The 24,283-nt window shown below is 41.3% G+C and overlaps 1 protein-coding gene across 4 annotated transcripts in view; it reads left to right on the top strand.

Annotated features, from left to right (window-relative positions):
- The first annotated feature begins 235 nt into the window (after window positions 1-235).
- Window positions 236-24,283, top strand: part of caska (calcium/calmodulin-dependent serine protein kinase a) — a 618,991-nt gene continuing 594,943 nt past the window's right edge. For all 4 annotated transcript variants that reach the window (XM_060833558.1, XM_060833557.1, XM_060833556.1 and 1 more), the window contains exon 1: window positions 236-876. In XM_060833558.1, coding sequence (XP_060689541.1) covers window positions 818-876 — 59 coding nt within the window. In that variant the 5' untranslated portion in view covers window positions 236-817. The remainder of the gene's footprint in view (window positions 877-24,283) is intronic.

Raw genomic sequence — 24,283 nt, 5'->3', positions numbered from 1 at the left:
CCAGGTTGTCTATTTTAGAACGATGAGCACGGTTTCTTTTGTTTGGGTTAGAACCTGACGTTTTGAGGTGTACACTGTTGACAAGGTGGTATTTGCCAAACCCCAGCAGCAAAGCCAGCCGCGCGCACGCGTGCTACACGCAGGTGCTGCAGGCATCCAGGTTAACGCATGCCCAGCACTGGGCCGGCAACGGATGGTTTGCTTTCCCGCGCACGCGCAGATACGGTACCTCCATCTCGCCGCGAGCTCGGTGCTGACGCAGCCAAGAGTGCAGGCAGTAAACGAGCGGGCGTTGATTGGTGGTTAGTCCTCTGACCAACCGCCGCCGCCTGAAACTGAACGGCGCACCGACAGGGGACGGGCCGACACCAACAGCCTACGGCACGGCAGGGAGAAGTGTTAACATGGTCTAAGGAGTGCCGACTGTGATACATTAAGACCTTCTTTCTTTCATTGCAAATTATTCCTGGGTTTTGGCCTGGATTTCCAGGGAGCAGCTACATTTCGAGAGCAGAAGCCTTGGACTGTGGATTATTTTTTTTTAAACGGCAGTGAGAAAGAGAAGGTGGGGTCGCCAGAAGGAGGGCAGCGCCAAGCGTAGCCCAGCAGCCTGCTTTACCCGGCTGCTTCACTATCAATCAGTCTTCGTTTCGCTCGCCGCTGTCTGGAAATTTTTTTTTTCTTTGTGTCTTGAATTCTTTAACTGAGTTATACGGGAAACGTTTTGTTTTTTTTAAAAAAAAATCAATCTTCCCATTGGAGGGAGTTTTTTTTTACTTTGAATTCCCTCTCAAAATTCTGATTTTAATTATCGACTATGGCCGACGACGACGTCCTGTTTGAAGATGTGTATGAGCTGTGTGAAGTGATTGGCAAGTAAGTGTTTTTTAAATATATGTAGATTTAAAGTAGAAAGCAACTGCAACCAGAATATTGTGGTTTAGGGTTGTGGTTTCATTCGTGGATTTACAGGACAGGCCCTCCCTCTGTTTCTAATGGATTACAGGACACGGCCGAGGGATTTATTTGGCTTTTTTGCATAATAACGAAAATAATTCTGGAAGTGAATTTAAGCAAATAACGTTTAGAAATCAGCCCTATGCGTTCTGGAGCAACTCCATGTTTATTTGCTACAATTTTGTACAAGTGGTACAGCCCATTGTAGACATTATTACTTTTTAATGTTTGAACTGAAATTGAAATATTGATAAAGCTGCTCTTGCATCTGAAGGATACGGTGCCTTCTTTTGAAGGAGCGGAGCATCAGGCATTCGTCCAGGAAATAATGAGTAGCTTCGTTTGTTTCCCGCAAACCAAGAAATTAGCATTAATTATTATCTGTATTAATGTTATAATTTTGATTCAGAAAGTTTATCATTTTAACGTTGTATCCATTTTCTTAAGCCGCTCTGAAGATCAATTTTCGAGTCGTGAGAGCAAAGATGCTCTCGCGAAGCAGTCTTTCTGATGCAGTGATATTTCTGTTAAATAACGAACAGGACATTTTTTCCAATGTGCAAGAAGATTTTCATTATCTGGAAAAAAATTCTTTCTTATAGGTTGGGTCTTTGTTATTTGTATTCTTAATTTATTTTAAAATACTTACGCAGGACGTTGCTTTCTGCATGTTTATTAAAATAGCACTTTGTATCTCATTTGTTTAGAATTTTTGTTAGAAATATTTATTTTTTTATTTCATTCAAACGGTGGGTTTTTTTGGCCTGTTAGGTAATCAAAATAGTGTTGACTGATAAATTTCAAATATTTGTAGTTGAAAGTAAATGGTCAAATACGATGTTTCATTCGAAATTATCTTTTTAAAAAAACTCAGTCTTTGTGACACGTTTAATTTTAGGGTTGTCATTCTTACCTTTTGCATTTATCAAGATTTCCTATTGCAAGCAAATTGATCTAAAGATGCACCAGTAACTTGACCCTTTTTTTTCCCAGTATTCAATCTCCTGAAAGTTTTTTTTCAGACTTGAGCTTGTATATTGTAAAATTTGTGTAACTTACAACTGGCTGATTAACTAACTCAGTTATGTGTGAAATTAATTGTTCTGTAATTTCATCTGATTGTATTGTAATCTTCAATTTCTAAATATATAGCAATACTTTTTTTAAAAATTCTTTAATTCTGAATGTTTTGTGAAAATATTTGTGTATGAATAGTTGAGGATACCACCACAGATGTGATAAATATTTTGAGAGTCTTGTCTTAACAAGAAATAATAATGACTTTTTTTTTGCTTTATTTATAGTCGGTGACAAAAATAGCTGTAAATATACAATAAAACAAATTTGTGATCACATTCTTTCTGATTTTCCCCATGGAGTTTGTATTTACTTTACTCTTTTTTTTAATTTTACACTCAGGCTGCCTTTCATTCATCAGTACTTAGGGTATTGGGCATTATCAAGGAATGATAAAAGTATGATTCTATTGAAATCCCTTCAAGGTCTTGCTTCGTGTTTCTGTAACCACCTCCAGTTCTCCAACCCTTGGAGAAATCTGTGTACTATGGACATTGGCTTCTTGTGCATTCACCATTTCTTTTATTTCATCACTTGTGACCATGCCTTCAGCTGCTCAGAACCTGAGATCTCCTCCGTTAAACCATTTCATATCTTCAACATGCTGTCCTCTCCTTTAAGACCCTAAGTTTTTGCTAAATTGCTCTAGATCTTTTTTTCCAAAAATCATGTACCAATGAAGCATTTTGGAAAACTTCAACTTGATAAAAATACATTTAAGATGTTCTATTTAAACTCTATTTTCATTCTTTAACTTTTGAGTTTGGAATGATTTTCAGTCATGTTTGGTTTAAAAAAAATCAAGTTGTCAAATCAAATAAGAACCAATTAATAAAAACAGATTTCAGAAGCAAAGTCTCTCAAATCCTTCAAGAGAAAGTTAATGCTGTGATGGTGGAGTATAGGTTTGTATCGAAAGACAACACAGATGGTTTAAATGGTCCCTCTTGTCAACTAAAACAACTTTTACCATTTAGAATCATATTCATTTTATACTTAAGAAAACACATACTGAACAAATCAGGCAGCATCTGTGCAGAGAGAAATCAGATAACTTTGCAGGTCACTGACCTAAGTATTTTGTTGTAAGGGATTAAATTTTCCTCTGTTTACTTTCAAAGACAAAAAAAGCCTTTGGTTTTACCAGATAAAATGAACATACAAAATGACTGACATACATTATTATGGCTTGTTAGCTTTGTACATGATGATCAGTGAAAACTTGCAGGTCATCCACCTCTTTCCCCAAAATTGCAACCAAGTGTTTTTCTTTTGTCTTTTATAGAAAAAACATTAACCAAATAATTAGCTAAAAGACTCCTTCATAATGCGGACAGAACTCTCGTCTGAAACTTGTAATGGGCATTTGGTTATTGATTTGCATGGATGAGCAAACTCAAAAGGGATAAAAGTAGCCTGCACTTGATCTAATATCTGACAGAATGTAGACACAAAGAATGGAAGATGGGTGACTTAACCAGGAGTCCATTAATAATGAGAGTTTGTGAAACATCTGGATATGGATTTTTAACAGCAGATACACTAAAACAGGTAAAGGTGGAAAATATCACAGATCTGCTTGGAGGTGACCTTTGTGAATGGATGATATGAGACTGGAAAATTGACTCAGTCATATCGACTCTTGAGGTTATGAATAGTAGTTCAACTTGTTTTTTTTTTAAATCACTCATAATTTATAAAGGGAGGTGAAGACCTAGTGATATTATAGCTAGACCTTTCAATCCAAGGACCCAGGTAACATTCTGGGCTTGAATCCTACCATGACAGATGGTGGAATTTGAGTTCCATTTTTTTAAAAAGCTGAATTTAAGAGTATGATGATATCTATGAAACTACCGGTGGTTGTTAGCTAAAATCCATCTGGCTCGCGATGTCCTTTTTTAAGAAAGAAAGTTGCCATTCATACCTAGTCTACACTACATGTGACTCCAGATGAGATAGCAATGTGGTTGACTCTCAACTTCCTTCTGGGATGAGGCAATAAATGCTGGCCTAAGCAGCAATGCCCTCATACCATGAATGAATAAAGCAAAACTTGTAGGATATGGGCATTGCTGGCTCCCAGCCAGCATTTTATTGTCTGTCATTTGTTGTCCTTGTGAAGGTGGTTGTGAGCTGCTGTCTTAAACTGCTGCAGTCCACGTGCTGTAGCTTGACACACAATGCCCATAGGCAGTGAATTCCGGAGCCTTGACTCAGTGACAGAGAAGGAACTTGTGATTGTGTTGGGATAGTGGCAACAATCAGAATTCATGAGTCCCTGGCCATGCACTCAGGTAATGTGTAGACTAGATGGCAGAAGTATTCGCTGACATCTTTAACCTCCTCTTGCTACAATCTGAAGTTCCCACCTGGTTCAAGGAGACCACTGTCATCCCAATACTAATGAAAATGCAAGATGCGTCAATGACTACTGACTGGTGGCACTGATCTCCATAATCATGAAGTGCTTTGAGAGGGTAGTCATGGCCCACATCAACTCTAGCCTCCCAGCCTGCCTCAGTCCCTTGCAATTTGCTTACTGGTGAAATAGGTCCACAGCGGATATTTACCGAGCACTAGACTTATCTCTGGAAGATCCGGCCAATAAGGATACCTATGTCAGATTCTGATTTATCCACTACAGTTCTGCCTTCAACACTAATCTCAACCAAATGAATCTCAAAACTCTGACCTAAGTCGTGGCTCCACCTCTGCAACTGGATCCTCCGCTTCCTGATCCACAGACTGCAGTCAGTGAAGATAAACAACAGCACCACCTTCGCAATAATCTTCAACGCTGGTATCCCACAAGAATGTGCATTTAGACCCCTACTGTACTCACCTGTGTGGCCAAATTTTGTATAAAAACCATCAACAAGTTTGCATGACACCACCATTGTAGGCCAGATATCGAGCAATGATGAGTCAGTATACAAGAAGGAAGTACATGCTTGATGTCAAAATATCTCTCTCACTCTCACTCACACGCACACCCCCACCTACTCTCACACTCTCTCAATGTTAGCAAAACAAAACAATTGATTGAATTCAGGAGGTAAGGAGGAGGACACAACCCCTATCTATATCGATGGAGCGGGTCAAGAGCATCAAGTTCCTACGAGTGACAATAAACAACAATCTGTCCTGGACCTCCTCTAAGTAATATGACTCAAGAAGGCACAACCAGTATCTTTCTCAAGAAGCTTAGGAAATTCAGCATGTCCATAAGGATCCTTACCAACTTTTGCAAATGCACTATAGTACGCGTTCTATCTGGTGCAAAATGGCTTGGTATAGTAACTGCTCTGCCTACGACCATAATAAACTATGTAAAGTTTTGTGGACACAGCCCAGATCATCACAAAAGCCAGGATTAGTTTAGGATATCTGGTCAGCATGGATGAGTTGGACCGAAGGATCTGTTTCTGTATAACTCCCTGGCTCCCATCACTGGATTCCATCAACACCTCCCATTGCTGTGGAAAGGTTGCTAATATCAAAGACCCCTCCCACGCTGTTAATACTCTCTTCCGGCCTCTGCTGTCAGGCAGAAGATACAGAAGCTTGAACACCCCCACCAGCAGGTTCAAGAACAGTTTGTTCCCTGCTGTTGTCAGACTGCTGAATGAACCTCTAATTTCAAATCTAATGTTGATCTTGGTTTTGCACACCTCCGGTGTGGCTGTAACCTTGTCTGCCTTGTTTTATCTAAGCACCCTAACATCTGTACGTCCTTGTATGTAAGGCTCTCCCTGTACTGCTCACAAAACATAACTTTTCACTCGGATACATGTGTTAATAATAAATCAAATCACTAGTGAGATTTGGAATTATAGTGACTGTCTAACGAAGAGCTTGGCCATGCAGCTGGTAAACATGTGCAAAGGGAAAAGTGGGTTTCATGTGCAAGATGATTCGAAGTGTTTGGGTAAGGAGCAATGATGGGTTATTGTGGAAATTTAGAGGCAAGAGATGAAAAGAGAAACTATAACTAGAGATGCCTTTGCTATGGCTACTTTGATAAAAATGAAGCTGGATAACAAAAGGAAGGCATTGAGGCTGATGTGGTCAAATGTAGCAAAAGCTACCAAAATTGAGAAGGATATGTCACTTGCCGAGGGAGTCATTTTTTGGTTTTGTTTAGGGCCACCTCAGTGGTGTGGGTATACAATCCTCCTACTGGAGGGATTCAAAATGGTGTTGTGAATAAGATGGGAGGGTGATGATTTGTTTAGGGATTAAATGAAAATGGCAGGTGATAAATCTAATTGCAAGGACAGAGGAGTTGACTTTTTTTGTTTTTGAGATGAAACATTTAAAAAGGAACAGGCAGTACCTGATGCAAATGATTTCTTTTCACTGTCACGTACCATGTGAATCAGTAAGGGATAGTTGATGGTCAGAAGTTACTAGGATGAGGTTAAGGGGGCAGGAAGTTGTCTCATGCAAAATGATCTTGAGATCGTGAAGACAGTTTGAGAATCTACAGTGATGCATCTCAATGGTGGATGAGAGAAGTGTGTTGGGGGATGCACCTACAACAGAGACTGTCAAAAGAACGTTGTCATTGTAGTGAAAAAGAGGAGGACTCTGATCCTTTTAAACTTATTGAAAGTGGGTGACAGGGAAGAGTTTAAAGAGACAGTTAGTACATTACATTCCTTTGTAGTCCAGGATGGTTCTGGAGAAATGATAAGAACAAAAGTAGGCCTAATGAATTTGGTCAATTTAAGATTCTGACATGGATGTCCAAATCCCTTCTGTACAGAAGCTCATTTTTTGCACCCTCAAGGGACCAAAGATTGTAGTCACATTGGGGAAATAAGTACAGTGAGACAGATGCTTTTATTGGGCACAATTGCATCAGAGTTGAAAGAGAGAAACCAGGAATGCAAAGAGAGAAATATGAGGTATCCTTGACCAAGAAGGCTAATGATAATTCAAGGCGATTCTACAAGTACATTTAAGAGCAACTGAAGGGAGAGAGCAGAGTTTCTTAAAGATCATGAGGTTATCTTTATGTTGAATCTGAGGAGATGCAGGGCATAGTAAAAGAATACTTCACGCCAGTTTTTACTGTGGAGAAAAATAGAAGCTAAAGAACTCGAGCAAACAAATATTGATGTTTTGAAAACCATTCAAGTTCTAGAAGAGGAAGTGCTGGTGGACTTAGAAAATATAAAAGGCTGATAAATCTCTGGGACCTGATCAAGCGTATCCCAAGATGTTGTGAGAAGTTGAGAGAGGAAATTGTGGGTCCCCTAACAGAAATATTTGTATCATCTATATCTACAATTGCTGGAGGCGTGGAGGGTGGCTGATGTTGTATATTTATTTAAGCAATTATTTATTTATTTAAGAATTCCTGATGAAGGGCTTATGCTCGAAACGTCGAATTCTCTATTCCTGAGATGCTGCCTGGCCTGCTGTGCTTTGACCAGCAACACATTTTCAGCTGAGTTCAAACTAGGAGGCATTCTTCTAAGGTGAGAGGAGAAAGATTTTAAAAAGACAGGGGGCAATCTTTTTTTTTAACACAGTGGTTAGTGTATGGAATGAACTGCCAGAGAAAGTGATGGATGCAAGTATAATTAGAACATTTTTAAAAGGAAACTGGAAAAAGTACATCATTAGGAAAAGTTTGGAGGGGTGTGCAGTCTAATGCGGCCAAATGGGAATATGGTTAACATGGATTAGTTGGACTGAATGGTCTGTTTCCATGCCATATGCCTCCTAGAAGTGATTGTACAGCCAGGTCTCTGACTCCATGATTTGGGACAGATAGAAAAAGAATCTGAATTGAAAACTGTAGCATGGTGTAGCTGTGCAAGGAGAAATGTTACAGCAAGTGATTGAATCAGCATAGCAATGTTATGGGGCTGGCAATGAATATGGTAGGGGAGTTTATATGGAGCAAGAGATTGTCCTCCCTCAATGAAATCATATAGCTAGCAAACTGAGTTGGAGTCAGCAAGGTAAGTGCTTTCGTGCAGAGGTTGAAGAATGCTGTCTGATGGAGAAAGTGGGCTTATTGAAGAAAGCTAAAGAAGCAAGAAGTGGAACAAAATAGGGTTTTCAAAGATGAAGAGGCACCAGAAGAGTTGGGATTGGAGACCAAGACTCAGTACTAAAGAAACCTGTACTGTTAAATGAGACCCCTTTTATTGCTAGGTAGTGTATTTGAAACAAGCCAGTTGGTGTATTCCAAGGAAAGACTTGCATGTGGGAGCAAGGAAGAGTGTGTTCCCGGGAACATGCTAGAAAGAGGTTGGAAGCCGGAGGAAGCTTGTAGACTATTAATGCTGACACATAGGAAGTGGCTCTTTACCGTGAATTGAGGCATATTATGTGAGGGCAATAAACGAAAACAATATATGGAAATCATGTACTTGGATTCATATCTCAGACTTTTGAATGGGTCACTTTAATCTTACTATTGCTCTCGCGCTCTTGCTCTGCACTTTCTCGGCAGTTGAAACTTTGTATCCTGTTCTGTTACCCTGATGTGCTTGTACTGTACAATCTATCTATAAAACACAAGATAACACTTCTTTTCACTGTACCTTTGTACAAGTGACAAAATAAATCCAAAAAAGTTAAATCTAGGAAATAGGTTGGATAGGGTGCATTTGTTGCTACTGAAGATTGATGGATGGATAATTGTGTTGAGCAAAGTTTCTCTTCGTATTATAATGCAAGGATTGTAAAACAAAACTCGCTATTCAAATGTCAGATTTGTGCAGGTTCTGACTTTTTGTGATACGTGCAAAATGCATTTCAGTGTAGAAGCCACTGGAATCAAATAATCATCACTGGCAAGGACCTTCTGAATAAATCACTAATCCAGGGATTAATGTGGAACCAAAATTGTGCTAAGGTATGTGAATTGAGGTACTGGAGGGAAGTTTTTTTTTGAAACCAATGCTATTGTTTGAAGAATTGCAGAAAATTCACAAACACACAACACTTGTGTTCGTTTATCATAGGATAGTTCTGGCCCATGTCCGAGCAATCTACTTCAATCCAAATACCTTGTTTATTATTTGTACTCTTTTTAATCTTCCCTACATAATGATCTGAATCCATTTTAAATGCAGGCATTAATGTTGTTTCATAAGCCATTACGACCACCTGATGAAGGAGCAGTGCTCTGGAAACTAGTGCTTCCAATTAAATTTGTTGGACTATAACCTGGTGTTGTATGATTTTTAACTTTGTACACCCCAGTCCAACACTGGCATCTCCAAATCATATTTTGGTAATGTTCTGCACAAAACAATTGCCAGGTTTGGAGGGTTTGAGCTATAGGGAGAGGCTGAATAGGCTGAAACTGTTTTCCCAAGAGTGTCAGAGGCTGAGGGGTGACCTTCTAGAGGTCTCTAAAATGATGAGGGGCATGGATAGGATAAATAGACGAGGTCTTTTTCCTGAGGTGGCAGGGGGAGTCCAGAACTAGAGAGCATAGGTTTAGGGTGAGAGGGGAAAGATTTGAAAAGGACCTAAGGGGCAACTTTTTCACGCAGAAGGTGGTGCGTGTATGGAATGAGCTGCCAGAGGAAGTGGTGGAGGCACATAGCCATCCAGATGCCTTTTAAATGCTGTATGTGAATAGGAAGGATTTAAAGGGACTAGATTAATTTAGAACATCTGGTCAGCATAGATAAGTTGGACTGAAGGTGTGTTTCTGTATTGTACATCTCTGACTTGAAGTGTTTTTAATTCCTCATCTAATTGTGAGTTCATGTTCCCTTTTTACATATTTATTGACCAGTGATTCATCAGTAACCCTCTCAAACCAATTCCACATTTTGAGTGTGATTTTTTGGCCTCCACTTTAGAGTTTCTGCATTAAGTGACATCATAATTGTGACTACAGATCCCTGTCTGCTGTCTTTCATTGGCATTGAGAGGTTTTATGTTTGGGATGTGTGTACATTTCTTCAAAATGTACTACTTCATTTATCTCTTTTGAATTCATTCATGAGATGTGGGCCTGACCAGGATGTATTGCCCAGAGGGCAGTTAAGAGTCAACGATATTTGCTGTGTTTATGTCTGGAGTCATACGTAGGCCAGACCAGGTAAGGATGGCAGTTTCCTTCCCTGAAGGACATTATTGAACCAGATGAGTTTTCTGACAGTACAATGGCTTCATGGTCATCATTAAGCTCTTAATTCCAAATTTTGTTTTAATGTACTGAATTCAAATTCTACCGTATAGTATCAAGATGGAATTTGAACCTAAGTCTTCAGAACATTAACTGGGTCTCTGGATTAACAGTCCAACGATAATCCTACTAGGAGAGACACACGCGTGCACAGCCACCTTTATGATGCAATTTGTCAGTGAAAGTTATAAGAAATTCAGTTTTTGCTCCACTTACTTAGTTTATTTGTTTCACATTTTCCCCTGTTTTTATCCCTAATTTTTCAGTGCCTCTCAATTTGCATATCCATTATAATTCTTGTCACTGTTTGCTCTGCATCTTATGTTCTCTTTGTGATGTCTTAGGCTTGCCACTTCAGTGATTCATTTCCAATGTTAGTTTTTACCTTTTGTTGGATTAGAACTAGACTGGTTTACAAAATGACCAAGCCCCTCTTGCCTGAAGCAATCTTTTTAAAAAATCATGTGGGATTTTATTTGCTTTCCCTAAAATCTTCCTACATTAAGACTTCACTCTGATCAGGATAGAATGAAGTGTGCTTGCATGAAGAATTGTTTCTGATCAGGGGATAAGATGGAAATATTTGTTCAGTTTTGAATTTTTTTTGTTCCTGGAAATGTTCAGGGAAACCAAGTCACAAGCTCAAGGCCTGCCAAAGCAGCAAGGAAACTTTTATATTTGGTTAATTAGATAAATCTGATGTAAAACTCTATCTATAATGTAATACTACTAGATTTTGATAAACTCCATCTGGTTCACTGAATTCCTTTTCTCTAGAAGCAAATCTGCTGTTCTTGCCTGTGGTACCCAGATGTTACTGTGAATTTGGAGTTATGTGTTTAACTCCTAATTACCTCCTAAATGACCTAGCTGGCCATTCAGTTGTTACAAATGGGCTTTTAAAATGAACAGTTGTCATTAACATGGACATTTAACACAACAAAAACACATCCAGTTCCTTGTTTGGGGGGGGGGGGAAACGAAGACGTCTTTGTCAAATTTTGGAAAGTTATCCTGTACATCTATCAAGCAACAGCCTAATATAAAAATACTCATGATTTGGAGGTGCCAATGTTGGACTGGGGTGGACAAAGCTTAAAAATCATGACACCAGGTTATAGTCCAACAGCTTTATTTGGAAGCACTGGCTTTTAAAACTTCAGGTGGTTGTGGAGCAGAATCATAAAGACACAAATTGTAGCAACAGGATTGCAGAGTCATGGAATTTAATATTAAACAAAGTTAGCTTAAGTCTTTCATCTTTTTAGAATGAACATGTTAGTTTCAGTTCTTTCATATGTAAATCCCATAACCTTTTTAAAGCTTTCTTGAGAATGTAACTTTAACAACAGGTGCGAGGTTAAAGTCTGTCTGTGTCCTAATGTCAGGTCAGACTGATTCTATTTCTAAAGTGGGATTTACAGAATTTTACATGGATTTATGCAGTTTTTGAGCAAGATTAAAAAGTAATTTTGCAAGTACAAATTCACCCACAAATTTTTGTGCGTACAGGGGGTAAAGTTGTGTGTGTTTTTGGAGGGGGGGAGGGGTTGGTGTGAGTGTCTGAGAGAATGTGTGTGAATATAATGTGGTATAAGTCTGACAGGGTTCGTGTGAGAGTGTGGGGGTGTATGAGAGAGTGTCTGTCTATGTGTGTGCACCTGTAGTGTGACATGAATCCAAGGTCCCGATTGAGGCCATCCCCATAGGTACTGAACTTGGCTATCAGCCTCTGCTCAGCCACTTTGCGTTGTTGTCTGTCCTAAAGTCCGTTTTGGAGGATGATCACACGAAGTTCCGAGGCTGAATGTCCTGAACTGCTGAAGTGTTCCCTGACTGGGAGGGAACACTCCTGGTTGGTGATTGTTATGTGGTGTCCATTCATCCATTGGCAAGACCGAGCAGAGGCTATGGCAATGTGCCATGCCTCACAGCAGAAATCAGAATAGAATTGCTCAGTCATATCTCTTAGTGTCCGAGGAGCAGGAGAATCGACGTTCCGAGCAAAAGTCCTTCATCAGGAATGAGACAGGGAGCCTCCAGGGTGGAGAGAGAAACGAGGGGGAGATGGGGCTGAGGAGAAGGGTAGCTAAGAGTGCAATAGGTGGATGGAGGTGGGGATGAAGGTGATAGGTCTGAGAGGAAGCAAGAACGGATAGGTCAGAAGGAAGATTGGCAGGTAGGATAGGTCATGAGGATGGTGCTGAGCTGGCAGGTTGGAACTGGGGTAAGGTGAGGGTAGGAGAAATGAAACTGGTGAAGTCCACATTTGGTTAGTACTGCTGCCTCACAGCGCCAGAGACCCGGGTTCAATTCCCGACTCAGGCGACTGACTGTGTGGAGTTTGCACGTTTTCCCCGTGTCTGTGTGGGTTTCCTCCGGGTGCTCCGGTTTCCTCCCACAGTCCAAAGATGTGCGGGTCAGGTGAATTGGCCATGCTAAATTGCCCGTAGTGTTAGGTTAAGGGGTAAATGTAGGGGTATGGGTGGGTTGCGCTTCGGCGGGTCGGTGTGGACTTGTTGGGCCGAAGGGCCTGTTTCCACATTGTAAGTAATCTAATCTAATCTAATGCCCTGGGGTTGAAGTGTTCCGAGGCAGAAGATGAGGTGCTCTTCCTCCAGGTGGTGAGGGAGTATCAGTGGAGGAGGCCCAGAACCTGCATGTCTGCAGCAGAGTGGGAGGGGGATTTGAAATGTTCGGTCATGGAGCAGTGGGGTTGATTGTTGTGGGTGTCCTGGAGATGTTCCCTAAAATGCTCAGCGAGAAGGCATCCAGTCTCCCCAATGTAAAGAAGACCGCACCGGGAGCAACAGATACAATAAATGTAATTGGTGGATGTGCAGGTGAAACTTTGGATGTGGAAGGCTCCTTTTGGGACCTTGGATGGAGGTAAAGTGGGAAGTGTGGGTACAGGTTTTGCAGTTCCTGTGGTGGCAGGGGAAGGTGCCAGGAGGGGAGGGTGGGTTGTTGGGGGGGCACGGATCTGACCAGGTAGTCATGGAGAACGGTCTTTTTGGAAAGCGGATAGGGGTAGGGAGGGAAACCTATCCTTGGTGGTGGGATCCGTTTGTACGTGGAGTAAGTGTCAGAGGATGATGGGGTTTACACAGAGGTTGGGGTGGAAGGTGAGGACCGGGACGGGACGGGGGGTGGGGGTGGGTTCTGTCCTCCTTGCAGTTGGAGGGGTGGGGTTTGAAGGGGGATGTGGATGAGATGTGTTAGACGGTACCTTCAACCACATCGGAAGGGAAATTACAGTCTTTCAAGAAGGAGGCCATCTGGTGTGTTCTGTGGGGGAATTGGTCCTCCTGGGAGCAGATGTGGAGGAATTGGGAATATGGGATAGCATTTTTTACAGGAGGTAGGGTGGGAAGAGGTGTAACCCAGGTAGTTATTGGAGTCGGTGGGTTTGAAAAAAAATGTCCATGTTAAGTCAATTGTCATTGATGGAGATGGAGAGGTCCAGGAAGGGGAGGGAGGTGTCAGAGATGGTCCAGGTGAACTTAAGGTTGGGGTGGAATGTGTTGAGCAGTTCATCAACTTCAACTTCCTTGTGGAAGCACGAGGTGGTGCCGATGCAGTCATCATTGTAGTCGAGGAAGAGTAGGGAGTGGTGCCGGTTTCACCTGGACCATCTCTAACACCTCCCTCCACTTCCTGGACTTCTCCACCTCCGTCAAGAGCAAATTTATTACTTGCTAACACTGAGAAAAATAATAAAGAAACCAATATCAAGCATGCAGCATTGTGCAGTCACTTAGACCATTTCCTTGCTTCTTTGGCAGGCCTTGAACTCGTGAACATTTCCAGGAACAAAGTTCAGAGGGGATAGTGTCTAATCCAAAGCAAGCTAAAATAACAGACTTAGAGTAATTTGAATGTCCTTAAGGTGCAAAGTTTTAACCTGAGGCTAAAGATTATTGATTGTTTTATTGAATGTTGTTAGCAGTAGCAAATATTGTAGTTATTTTTAGTGTGCTTAGTTCTGAGCGATTTTCTTTCCTGTCAGTACTGCCAAACTGCATTTTCTTCTTTCCAAGAAAAGAGAGAGAATTTTCTCAGTCTGTTCAGTTCTGCATTCTTAGTTCCATCTCATGTGGTCTACTAAACAAAACCACCTTTAAATAAAAACAGCTTGTATCTTCTGTATCAGCAGAAGTTATTGTCTTCAGGCTGCTAATTGCAGTAAGTTTTCATCATCTTGTGAAGATTCTCATAATGGTGCAAACCAAATGGGAGATGAAGTCCTTTCTCTTGCTTCCTATAGAGATTGACTGATTTCATTGTCTTCAGATAAAATGTTAATTTCAGTGTGGATTCCTCATTTTTGTATTTGTAATTGGTGGGTTTTGTGTGTCTCAAATTAATAATTATATCTATTTCTTTAGATGCAGTGATTTCTTTGAAAATTGTTTTGATGTCTGGCTTTAGAGTGAACTGATTTCTATGCACCACTAATGGACCTTTTGTTTATTCTAGATTGTTTTGTGATCTAGAAAGGTAAATAATGAGATCTTCAAGATTTGTTAGAAATTTCTGGAATGTTTCTGTTAAGCTTAAAGGGCATATCCATAACTCAGTTTGTTTATTTCAGTTTTTGCTTTCAGTCTTGAGCAGAACTGTTGTGTGTGGTTGGGTGTGCGCTGCCCTTTTTAAGAGCGCAGGTTAAGTGACCAAAAAGAGGCAGCCTAAAACTGAATTTGGAGCTGAGAGGCTGCATAATAAAGTATTCCCTGTTCAGATTTGCCCTCCATATACCTCGTGTTCTATTTATGAATCACAAACAATAACTGGTGATGAATGGTATGCAGCCCACAAACCATGTGAAAACATTTTTAAAAAAGTTTGTCAGAGAAAAAACATCACCTGGACTTTGCTTCCACAATTGCGTTTCATTTCAATGTTTAGTGAAGTGGTTGTGAGGAGACTTTGGCAACAGTTGACTTTATTAAAGAAGAATACGCACCAGGGTGCAGGTCGAGAGTGGCGGTTATCAGGGGACTCAGACCACAGCCAATGGCTGAAGAGGGAAGTACACCTCTGGAAGCTTGCCAGAGTTGTGGCAGAGCATTCAATGAGGGAATTTGGGATGCAAATGGCTATTCGACTTCAGCTGCTTCAGTGGTAGGAAAACAAAATAGTAGGCGGGTTTGCAGTGAGGGACTTTTGGATGAGAAGAAAGTTGGATTCTTTACATCAAATATTTTAATGTGTACTTAAATGGTGAACATAACTAAGTTATGGATGTGTCCTTTTAAGCTTTACAGAAACATTCCAGAAATTTCTAACAAATCTTGAAGATCTCATTATTTACCTTTCTGGATTACAAAACAATCTAAAATAAACAAAAAGTCCATTAGTGGTGCACAGAAATCAGTTCACTCTAAAGTCAGACATCAAAACAATTTTCAAAGAAATCACTGCATCTAAAGAAATAGATATAATTATTCATTTGAGACACGGTGCTGAGGAAGGAGATGTGGCTGTGGTAGCGGGTCTGTTTGAGAATGTGGCTGAAGAGCTTCTGTGCAGAGGAGATGACCTGGGGTGTGCAGTGAGAGAGAGACTCACTGAAATCCTTGTAGAGGGAGGAAGAGAGCTTCTTCAAGGAAGGCATCCTTGCAAGAGGATTCGCAGTAGGTTAAAATCTTCGAGTAAAAAGTGAGGTCTGCAGATGCTGGAGATAGAGCTGAAAATGTGTTGCTGGTTAAAGCGCAGCAGGTCAGGCAGCATCCAAGGAACAGGAAATTCGACGTTTTGGGCAAAAGCCCTTCATCAGCTTTTTTTTATTTTCAACTGGAAAGGTTTAATTCTTATTTTGAAAATTCTCCAAACTAAACACTGTAATTATTTCTCATAGACTTGGCATTATTATCTTTTGTTATGGTCTGAATAGTTGGGATATAAATTAATCACAAGCTTATTAAAATACAGCTATTTTAGACGTTAAAGTAAGTAGCTAAGGAAATCCTGTTAGTGCAAATGTTTATTCAGTAGGGATTGTATAATTGAATTCATGAATGTGCATACTTCCCACCTGCTCAGTACAGCATTTGGAACTTCTGAGCACATCTTAGTAGGTGGATTGGCTTCATGTATTAGAATCTAACATGGAAGTCTGGCCATTAGTGTTACTTAAGAACACAGTCAATATTGCCAAGCTAACAGATTATTCACTACTACATTAGTCTCACTTAAAAGTGAAATGAGCACACAAAATTATTTTGGTCTGTCAAGTTGGGAATGAAAGCAAAAATTAACTATTGATATATAGGAGCTGAATTCTTGTCTCAGACAGGGAGAGGCATAAGATTATTTTTAAAATGTCACATGACATGCATACAATCAAGGTAATAAGATCATGTTATTTCAATTGCAGAAAACTAGGCTACAAGTTGAAATATAACATACAATTGCAGCTAGGTAAGACCAAAGTAACAGCATTCCATAATAATAGCACATATAATATATATTGTCAAAAATCATAATGAATTCCTGATGAAGGACTTTTGCCCGAAACGTCGAATTTCCTGTTCCTTGGATGCTGCCTGACCTGCTGCGCTTTAACCAGCAACACATTTTCAGCTCTGATCTCCAGCATCTGCAGACCTCACTTTTTACTCCTTAATTTGAGACACACCAAGCCCACCAATTACAAATACAAAAATGAGGAATCCACACTGAAATTAACATTTTATCTGAAGACAATGAAATCAGTCAGTCTCTATTTGAAGCAAGAGTGCCTGAGAACAAAATGGTACAGCTTTAATGAGTACTTTTGGATGTAGACCTTTGATTGCACCAGCCTCCCTAGAATCAGAAAACCACGGAGAAGGTGTACTAAGTTTTGGGAGTTATTTTGCTCCCAAGCCAGTATTAGCAGAACATTTTCGTTTTTAAAAACTGTTAAGCTTGGAGAATCCATTGCCCAATTTGTGGCAGCTTTAGAGGATAGTGGAGCATTGTGAATTCGCAAGGTTCCTCCAATGTGCCTTTGTAGGACCATGTGGTTTGTGGCTGTACAGCACACAGCCATCCAACGTAAGCTGCTAACAAGGAGAGACCTGGATGTCCAGGTAGCTTTTGAAATTGCTACTTTGGAATTGGCCATCGGAGAAGCCATGTGGTTGAATAATGATGCCCAGGTGGATAAAGCAGTAGAAACTCTCTGATACCAATTGTAGAATGCCAGTTGAAATGGCAACAAAGCGTCAACACAGATGTACGCGAGTGAGTTATATTAACCAAAATTGCTGTGTACAGCTTAAGCAAGAGAAGAGGGTTCTAAAGGAAATAATTCAGAGGACGAGTTATAAGGTACATGCCACCAGCCAGGGAGTAAACTGGGATTCAGCCTGGTCTATGGGAAAAACTGAAAACCCAGAGTCAGCAGACTTTAGGTTAAACATCCTATTTAGTAATTTTGGGGCTATTCCACAGTCAAGCAGAAGACAGTAAAGATGGTGTTGGAAAAGGGTGCAGCAGTGTCACTGATATCCGAATCAATATTTAGGAAAAAGTTGAAGTCCACCAAGAATATGCTATGGATAAAGACGGAATAAATAATGTCACTGAAGGGTTATGTGCTGCTAAAAATACATCTAAGGGGGCAATGTGCTGAATTGCCTCTATACGTAGCAAAAGGTGATTGTCATGCATTATTTGGACACTCCCGGTTAAGGAAATTACAGTTAAATTCAGCCATAGTAAATAAGCTGGCGGACTCGAATGAGCCTGCATGCGATTTTGGACAGATATAAAGATGCCTTCAAAGCAGCCGTGGGGGAAATGAAAGGAGTAAAAATTACACTTCAATTGAAGGACGAGGCTCATCCAAGGCTTGTGAAGCATGTCCAGTACCATATGCCATCTGGCCTAAAGTGAAGGCAAAACTGGGATTGCTGGTGAACCTTAGAGCATTGGCAACAGTAACTGCCAGTTAATAGGTCACTCTAAATATCCCAGTCTTAGAATCAGATGGCATGGTCAGGATTTATGGTGACTTTAAGGTAACAGTGAACCCAGCCCTGAATGTGGCTCAATATCAGTTTAGCTCAGTTGGCTGGACGATTGTTGTGCGAAGCCAGCAGCGTGGAATCAATTCCCATCACTAGCTGAGGTTACCATTGAAGGACTGTCCTTCTCAACTTCTCCTCTCACCTGAGGTATTGGGTTAAATCACCATTAGTTGTCCATCTCTATTGAGAAAACGACCCAAAGGTCTGGTAAGACTTTGGCGACACGTAGTTTCACTCAGTTCTGTGGACTGACAACGGAAAAGAAATTCTTCAAAATGGATTTGTCACAGGCTTACTTGCAAATGGTGATTCTGAAGATATCCCAACTGCTGCTGTTGATAGTAATACACAGGATTGTTCCACTACAAGCAGCTTCCTTTTGCCATCGCATTAACATTGTAGAGGGCCACAGACCAAATTTTGAGTGCATTGCCAGGTGTCTAGTGTTATCTTGACTATATTTTAATCACAGCTGAAAATGTGTTGCTGGTTAAAGCACAGCAGGTCAGGCAGCATCAGGATGAAGGGCTTTTGCCCGAAACGTCGAATTCCCTGTTCCTTGGATGCTGCCTGACCTGCTGTGCTTTAACCAGCAACACATTTTCAGCTCTGATCTCCAGCATCTGCAGACCTCACTTTTTACTCGTATATTTTAATCACAGGATCCTCTGAAGTGAAGCATTTGGGGGGAGAAAAAACCCTAATATAGTTTGCAGGAGCAGGGCCTACAAGTAAAAAAAGGGGCAATGCGAGTTTTTAAAAGACTCCCCAGAGGACCAGCACCGTGCAGCCTTTGGCAGGCGATCACACAAGGCACCCAAGAAGATTAGGCTATCATGAAAGCTTCCAGACCAGAGAACGAGTGAGTGTCAACTGAGATTGTTCTTGGAACTTTTAAATGATCATAGTTGCCAGATCAGACATGAACTTGCTATGCTAAACCTCCTGCATTGTTTGCTGGGAAAAGGGTGGCCATAGAAATAGACCTAGGAATGTGAGAAGGCATACGAGGAGGTGAAGCGAGCTCTTAAAAAGGTCAGAACTGTTGACTCGTTTCACTCAAAGTTGCTACTGCAGTAGACGTTCAATGCCGGGCCCAATGGGGTTGACGCTGTACTGTCCCATATGTCGCCAATGGAGAGGAAAGGCCCATTGCATTTGCATCAAGGTTACTAATGAAGATGGAGGCGAAGTATACCCAAGTGGAAAAGGAAGACTTGGACATTCTGCTCTGTGTTAAGAAGTTCACCCTCCCCTTTATGGCAGGCACTCCATGCTACGGACAGACTACAGGCTACTAACCTCCATTTTAGTCTGTATAAGGGAATATTATACAGGTAGCAGCATGCCTGCAGGGATGGACACTGGCTCTGTCAGCTTACTCATATGAACTCAGATACCAACAATCTGAGAAGCGTGGCAATACAGATGTTATGTCAATGTTACCATGACTGGGGAGAAAAGGATGTTCTCAACTGAACTGAAAATTATGTACTTTTTCTCAGGTAGACGTAGTACTGGTATCAGCAAGTTGGATGCAACCCTGGTTTTCAGCCAAGTGGTGAACTTCTTCCTGAGAGAGAACTTGTCATAGAAACTGCCCAGAATTATGCTTTTGCCTGTCGAGAAGTTGGACATAGTTTATATCAGGCAGGTATTTAATGTGGGGAATGAAAGTTGTTATCCCTCTCCTGTTAAACAGAAAGGTGCTGGAAGAAGTGCACCATGAGCATTCTGGCATCAAAGAAATAGCCAGGAGCAACTTCTGGTGGCCAAAGGTGGACTTCCAGATTGAGCAGAAAATGAGATCAGAATTTGGTTTTATTGTCACATATATTGAAGTACAGGAATACATGACTAAATTGAAAAGTGCACAAAGTTGCTATTCTTGGTGATTAGAAAAGTAAATTAAAAATGTAGAGAAAGAAATTAAGTTCAGCATGGCAATTCTAGAGCAGAGAAGGAGAGAAAAATAATTAAGCAGGTAAGTGCTTCCTGGGCCTCCTTTCAGCCAAGAATCTGTTGCTGGGCCTCCCCTCAAGGCCAAGGGTTTGCTCTGGTTCAACCTGTCACCACCAGTGCTCTCTTAGGGTGGGAGATAAGTAGACAGGATGAAAAGACATGAAAAGAGCGAGGTGGGGTGGGGTGGGAAGAAACTGGGGAGCGGAGGAGCTCGGACTCAAGAGTCCTATTCTGCTGCTATCTTGAATAATGCAGTCATGTGAATCCTACGCATTAGTAGGAAAGGCTTTGCTTTTTTTTTTGCCCCTTAATCGATGGGAGTGGCCTCAATCGCCGTGGCAGCAGATTCACGTCAATTCTGTGGTCAGGTGTTCTTAGTGATTGTGCATACCCAATTCAAGTGACCCAAGCTGACAATCGTAAAGTTGGTATCAATGGAAGCACTCACTGACTGGATGAAATATTTGCCAAGTTTGGGAACCTGTAACAAGTAATAAGTGATAATGGTTCATGGTTTGTAGTGCAAGACTTTAAGGATTATCTGGAAAATCAGACATGTGCTATCAGCTCCATATCACCCTGTGACAAATGGCCAGGTGGAGACATTTGTACAAACCTTGAAGCAGGTCTTAAAGGCCACACAAGGGAACGGTTTGTCTGGACAGTGAAGCAACAAGATCCTCAGACTGTTTAAAGAGCATGCCACATGCAGTGACCCAGTGCACACTGGCATCCTTTGATGTTCAACTTGATTTTTGCTTCACCACTTCTCTAGTCTCTTCTAGCTGCAGCAAGTAAAACAAGAATATACATGGTCAGGTCTTGAGGTCAAGAGTATTCCAAAGAAAGATTGCGTTGGCCCAGAATTATATATCCTGGGGAAAATGAGCAATCACCAAGCTGGGATCCAAACAGGACTGTTTATCATATATTGGGCAGATGAGGGACAGTCTGGTTTGAAGAAAACATGTGGACAATCTGGTCACTGTCCCTCACCAATGGGAGGGGCATATCACTCCATATCGGACCAGTGATCAATTGTAGTGTCACTTGAGTCAGAGCATGGAAACAGATCCTTCGATCCAACTCATCTACACCAACCAGACATCCCAATCTGATCCAGTCCAATTTGCCAGCACTTGGCTCATACTGCTCGGAACCCTTCCTATTCATATAAGGTTCCATATGTCTTTTTAAGTGTTGTCATTGTACCCATCTCTTCCATCACCTTTGGTATCCCGGGTCATACAATCATCACCTGCGCATGGTAACTCCGTGGTTAGCACTGCTTCCTCACAGCACCAGGGTCCCAGGTTCGATTCTAGCCTCTGATGACTGTCTGTGTGGAGTTTGCACATTTTCCCTGTGTCTGCGTGGGTTTCCTCCCGGGTACTCCGGTTTCCTCCCACAGTCCAAAGATGTGCAGGCCAGGTAAATTGGTCATGCCGTAGTGTTAGGTTATTAGTCAGAGGAAAATAGGACTAGGTGGGTTACTCTTCAGGGGGTCGGTGTGGACTTGTTGAGCCGAAGGGCCTGTTTCCACACTGTTGGGAATCTAATAAAAAAAAAACCTCTGCGTTAAAATGTTACCATTCAGGTCCTTTTCTAAATCTTTCCCCTCTGAGCTTAAACCTCTACCCTCTAGTTTTAGGCTCTCCCACCACAGGAAGAAGACCTTTGCTATTCACCCAACTTGCCTCTCTTGATTTTATCAACCTCTAGAAGGCTTCCCCTTAGCTCCACTCCAGTGGGGGAAAAAAGCCCTAGCCTATTCAGCCTCTCCCTTTAACTCAAACCTTCCAGTCCCAGCAACATTCCTTAAATCTTTTCTGCACCCTCTCAAGTTTAATAACATCCTTCCTATGAAGGCCAACCAGAATTGTACAGTAGAACCTCGATTATCCGAACGAGATGGGCGGGAAGTATTTTGTTTGGATAACTGGAAATTCAAACCGGTAATTTGAGTGCCGGTTATCTGAACATTTCTGTTATCCGGCAATGCACACCATAATGCCGTTTAACAGATAACTGATCTATTGTAAACAAGTGATAATTTGAGTACCCATTATCGAACATTTCTCAGTTATCCAGCAATGCGTGTCGTAATGCCGTTTATTTGATAACTGAATATTGAGTTGCCTAATGTTGTTTTAACGGGACCTTGAGATCTTGTTTGGATAATTGAGGTTCTACTGTATTCTAAGAGTGGCCTCACCAATATCCGATACAACAGTAACATGTTATCCCAACTCCTGTACTCAATATTCTGACCAATGAAGGCAAGCGGGTCAAGCGCTGTCTTCACCACCCTGTACCTACCTTTGAAGGGACTATGCACTTATACTCTAGGTCTCTGTTTCGCAACATTTCTCAGGGCCCTACCATTTAACTGTACAAGTCTTGCCCCGGTTTGCATTACCAAAATGGACCACCTCCCATTTATCTAAAATAACTTCCATCTGCCACTCCTCAGTCCATTAGCCCATCTGATCAAGGTCCTGTTGTACTCTGAGGTAACCTCCTTCACTGTCCATTGCACTACTAATTTTGGTATCACCTGCAAACCTATTAGCCATGTCTCCTACATTCACATCTCGATAATTTATATCTATGATGAAAAGCTGTGGACCCAGCACTGATCCTTGTGGCACACTGCTGTTCACAACCCTCCAGTCTGAAAAGCAGCCCTCTGCCACTGCCCTCTGTTTCCTCCCTGCAAACGAATTTTGTATCCAATTGGCTAGTTCCCCTGGATCCCATTTGATCTAACATTACTAATCAATCTACCATGCAGAACTTTGAATGCTTTGCTAAAGTCCAAATAGACAACACTCTGCCTTCATCAGTCATCTTTGCCTGTTCAGAAAGTCAGTGAGACATGAATTCCAATGCACAAAGCTGTGTTGTCTGTCCCTAATTCATCATTGCCTTTCCAAATGCCTGTAAGACGTTCCCCTCAGAGTCCCCTCCAACAACATACCCACAATTGAGGTAAGGCTCACTCTTACAGTCTTTCTTAAATAATGGCACCATATTAGCCACCCTCTAGTCTTTTGGCACTTCACCTGTAGCTGTCAGCCGTCGACCCAGCAATCACTTCCCTAGCTTCCCAAAAATTCTAGGAAACACCTAATAGGCCATTGGGATTTATCTACCTTGATACATTTTAAGACCTCCAGCACCACCTCTTCTGTAATCTGAACTCTTCAAGACATTACTGTTTATTTCCCTAAATTCCCTAGCTTCCATTTATGTCTTCACAGAAAATACTAACGCAAAGTAATTGTTTGCAATTTCACCCATCTCCTGTGCCTCCACACATAGATGGCTGAGTTGATCTTTTGAAGGACTGTCTTCTCTACCTCATTACTTGTTTGCCATTAATATACTTATTGAATCTCTTTGAATTCTCCAGACTCCGTTATCCAAAGCTATCTCATGTCCTCTTTTTTTAGCAGTCCTGATTTCTGAGCCTGTTGGTTATATGCCGGAGAAGAGACAACCATGCCACAGGAAAGCAACAGCCAGTCAGAGAGGGGAATACCTGTAGAACAACAGGAGCTTATAGCAGCCTAGGAGACTACACTAGAAAGAGCTCATGAGTTGAGGAGACTGAGTCTTTGAGGAATCGCCATCCTCTAAGAGACTGGTCATGTCAATGTGCACTTCAGAAGGATCTTTTTTTTTCCATGGAGTGTTACAAATGTAGTTGTGTGCTGCCCCTTTGGATCAGGTGATAGAGGCAGGTGCTAGGTGAGGCAGTCTAAAACCAACTGTGGAGATGAGGACATATAGTAAAGTATTCCCAGTACAAATTCATTCTGTCTACCACATGTTCTGTTTATGATTCCAATGTTCCTATTATGCTTTTTCAAAGAACAGTAGCACAGGAGTGGGTTGTTTGGCCTAACAACACTGTGCTGACACATGATGCTCTTCTAAACTTAAAAACCTTTTGCCTCTGTACAATCCGTATCCCTGTATTCATGTAACTGTCACAATGCCTCTAAACATTGCTATTGTATCCTCTGGTCTAGTAGCTCATTCCAGGTGCTCTCTATGTAAGAAAATAACTTGACCCTCATATCTCCTTTAAATT

The sequence above is a fragment of the Hemiscyllium ocellatum genome, chromosome 12 (assembly GCF_020745735.1).
Source record: "Hemiscyllium ocellatum isolate sHemOce1 chromosome 12, sHemOce1.pat.X.cur, whole genome shotgun sequence".
Classification (NCBI taxonomy): domain Eukaryota; kingdom Metazoa; phylum Chordata; class Chondrichthyes; order Orectolobiformes; family Hemiscylliidae; genus Hemiscyllium; species Hemiscyllium ocellatum.
This window is presented reverse-complemented; position numbering and strand designations above follow the sequence as displayed.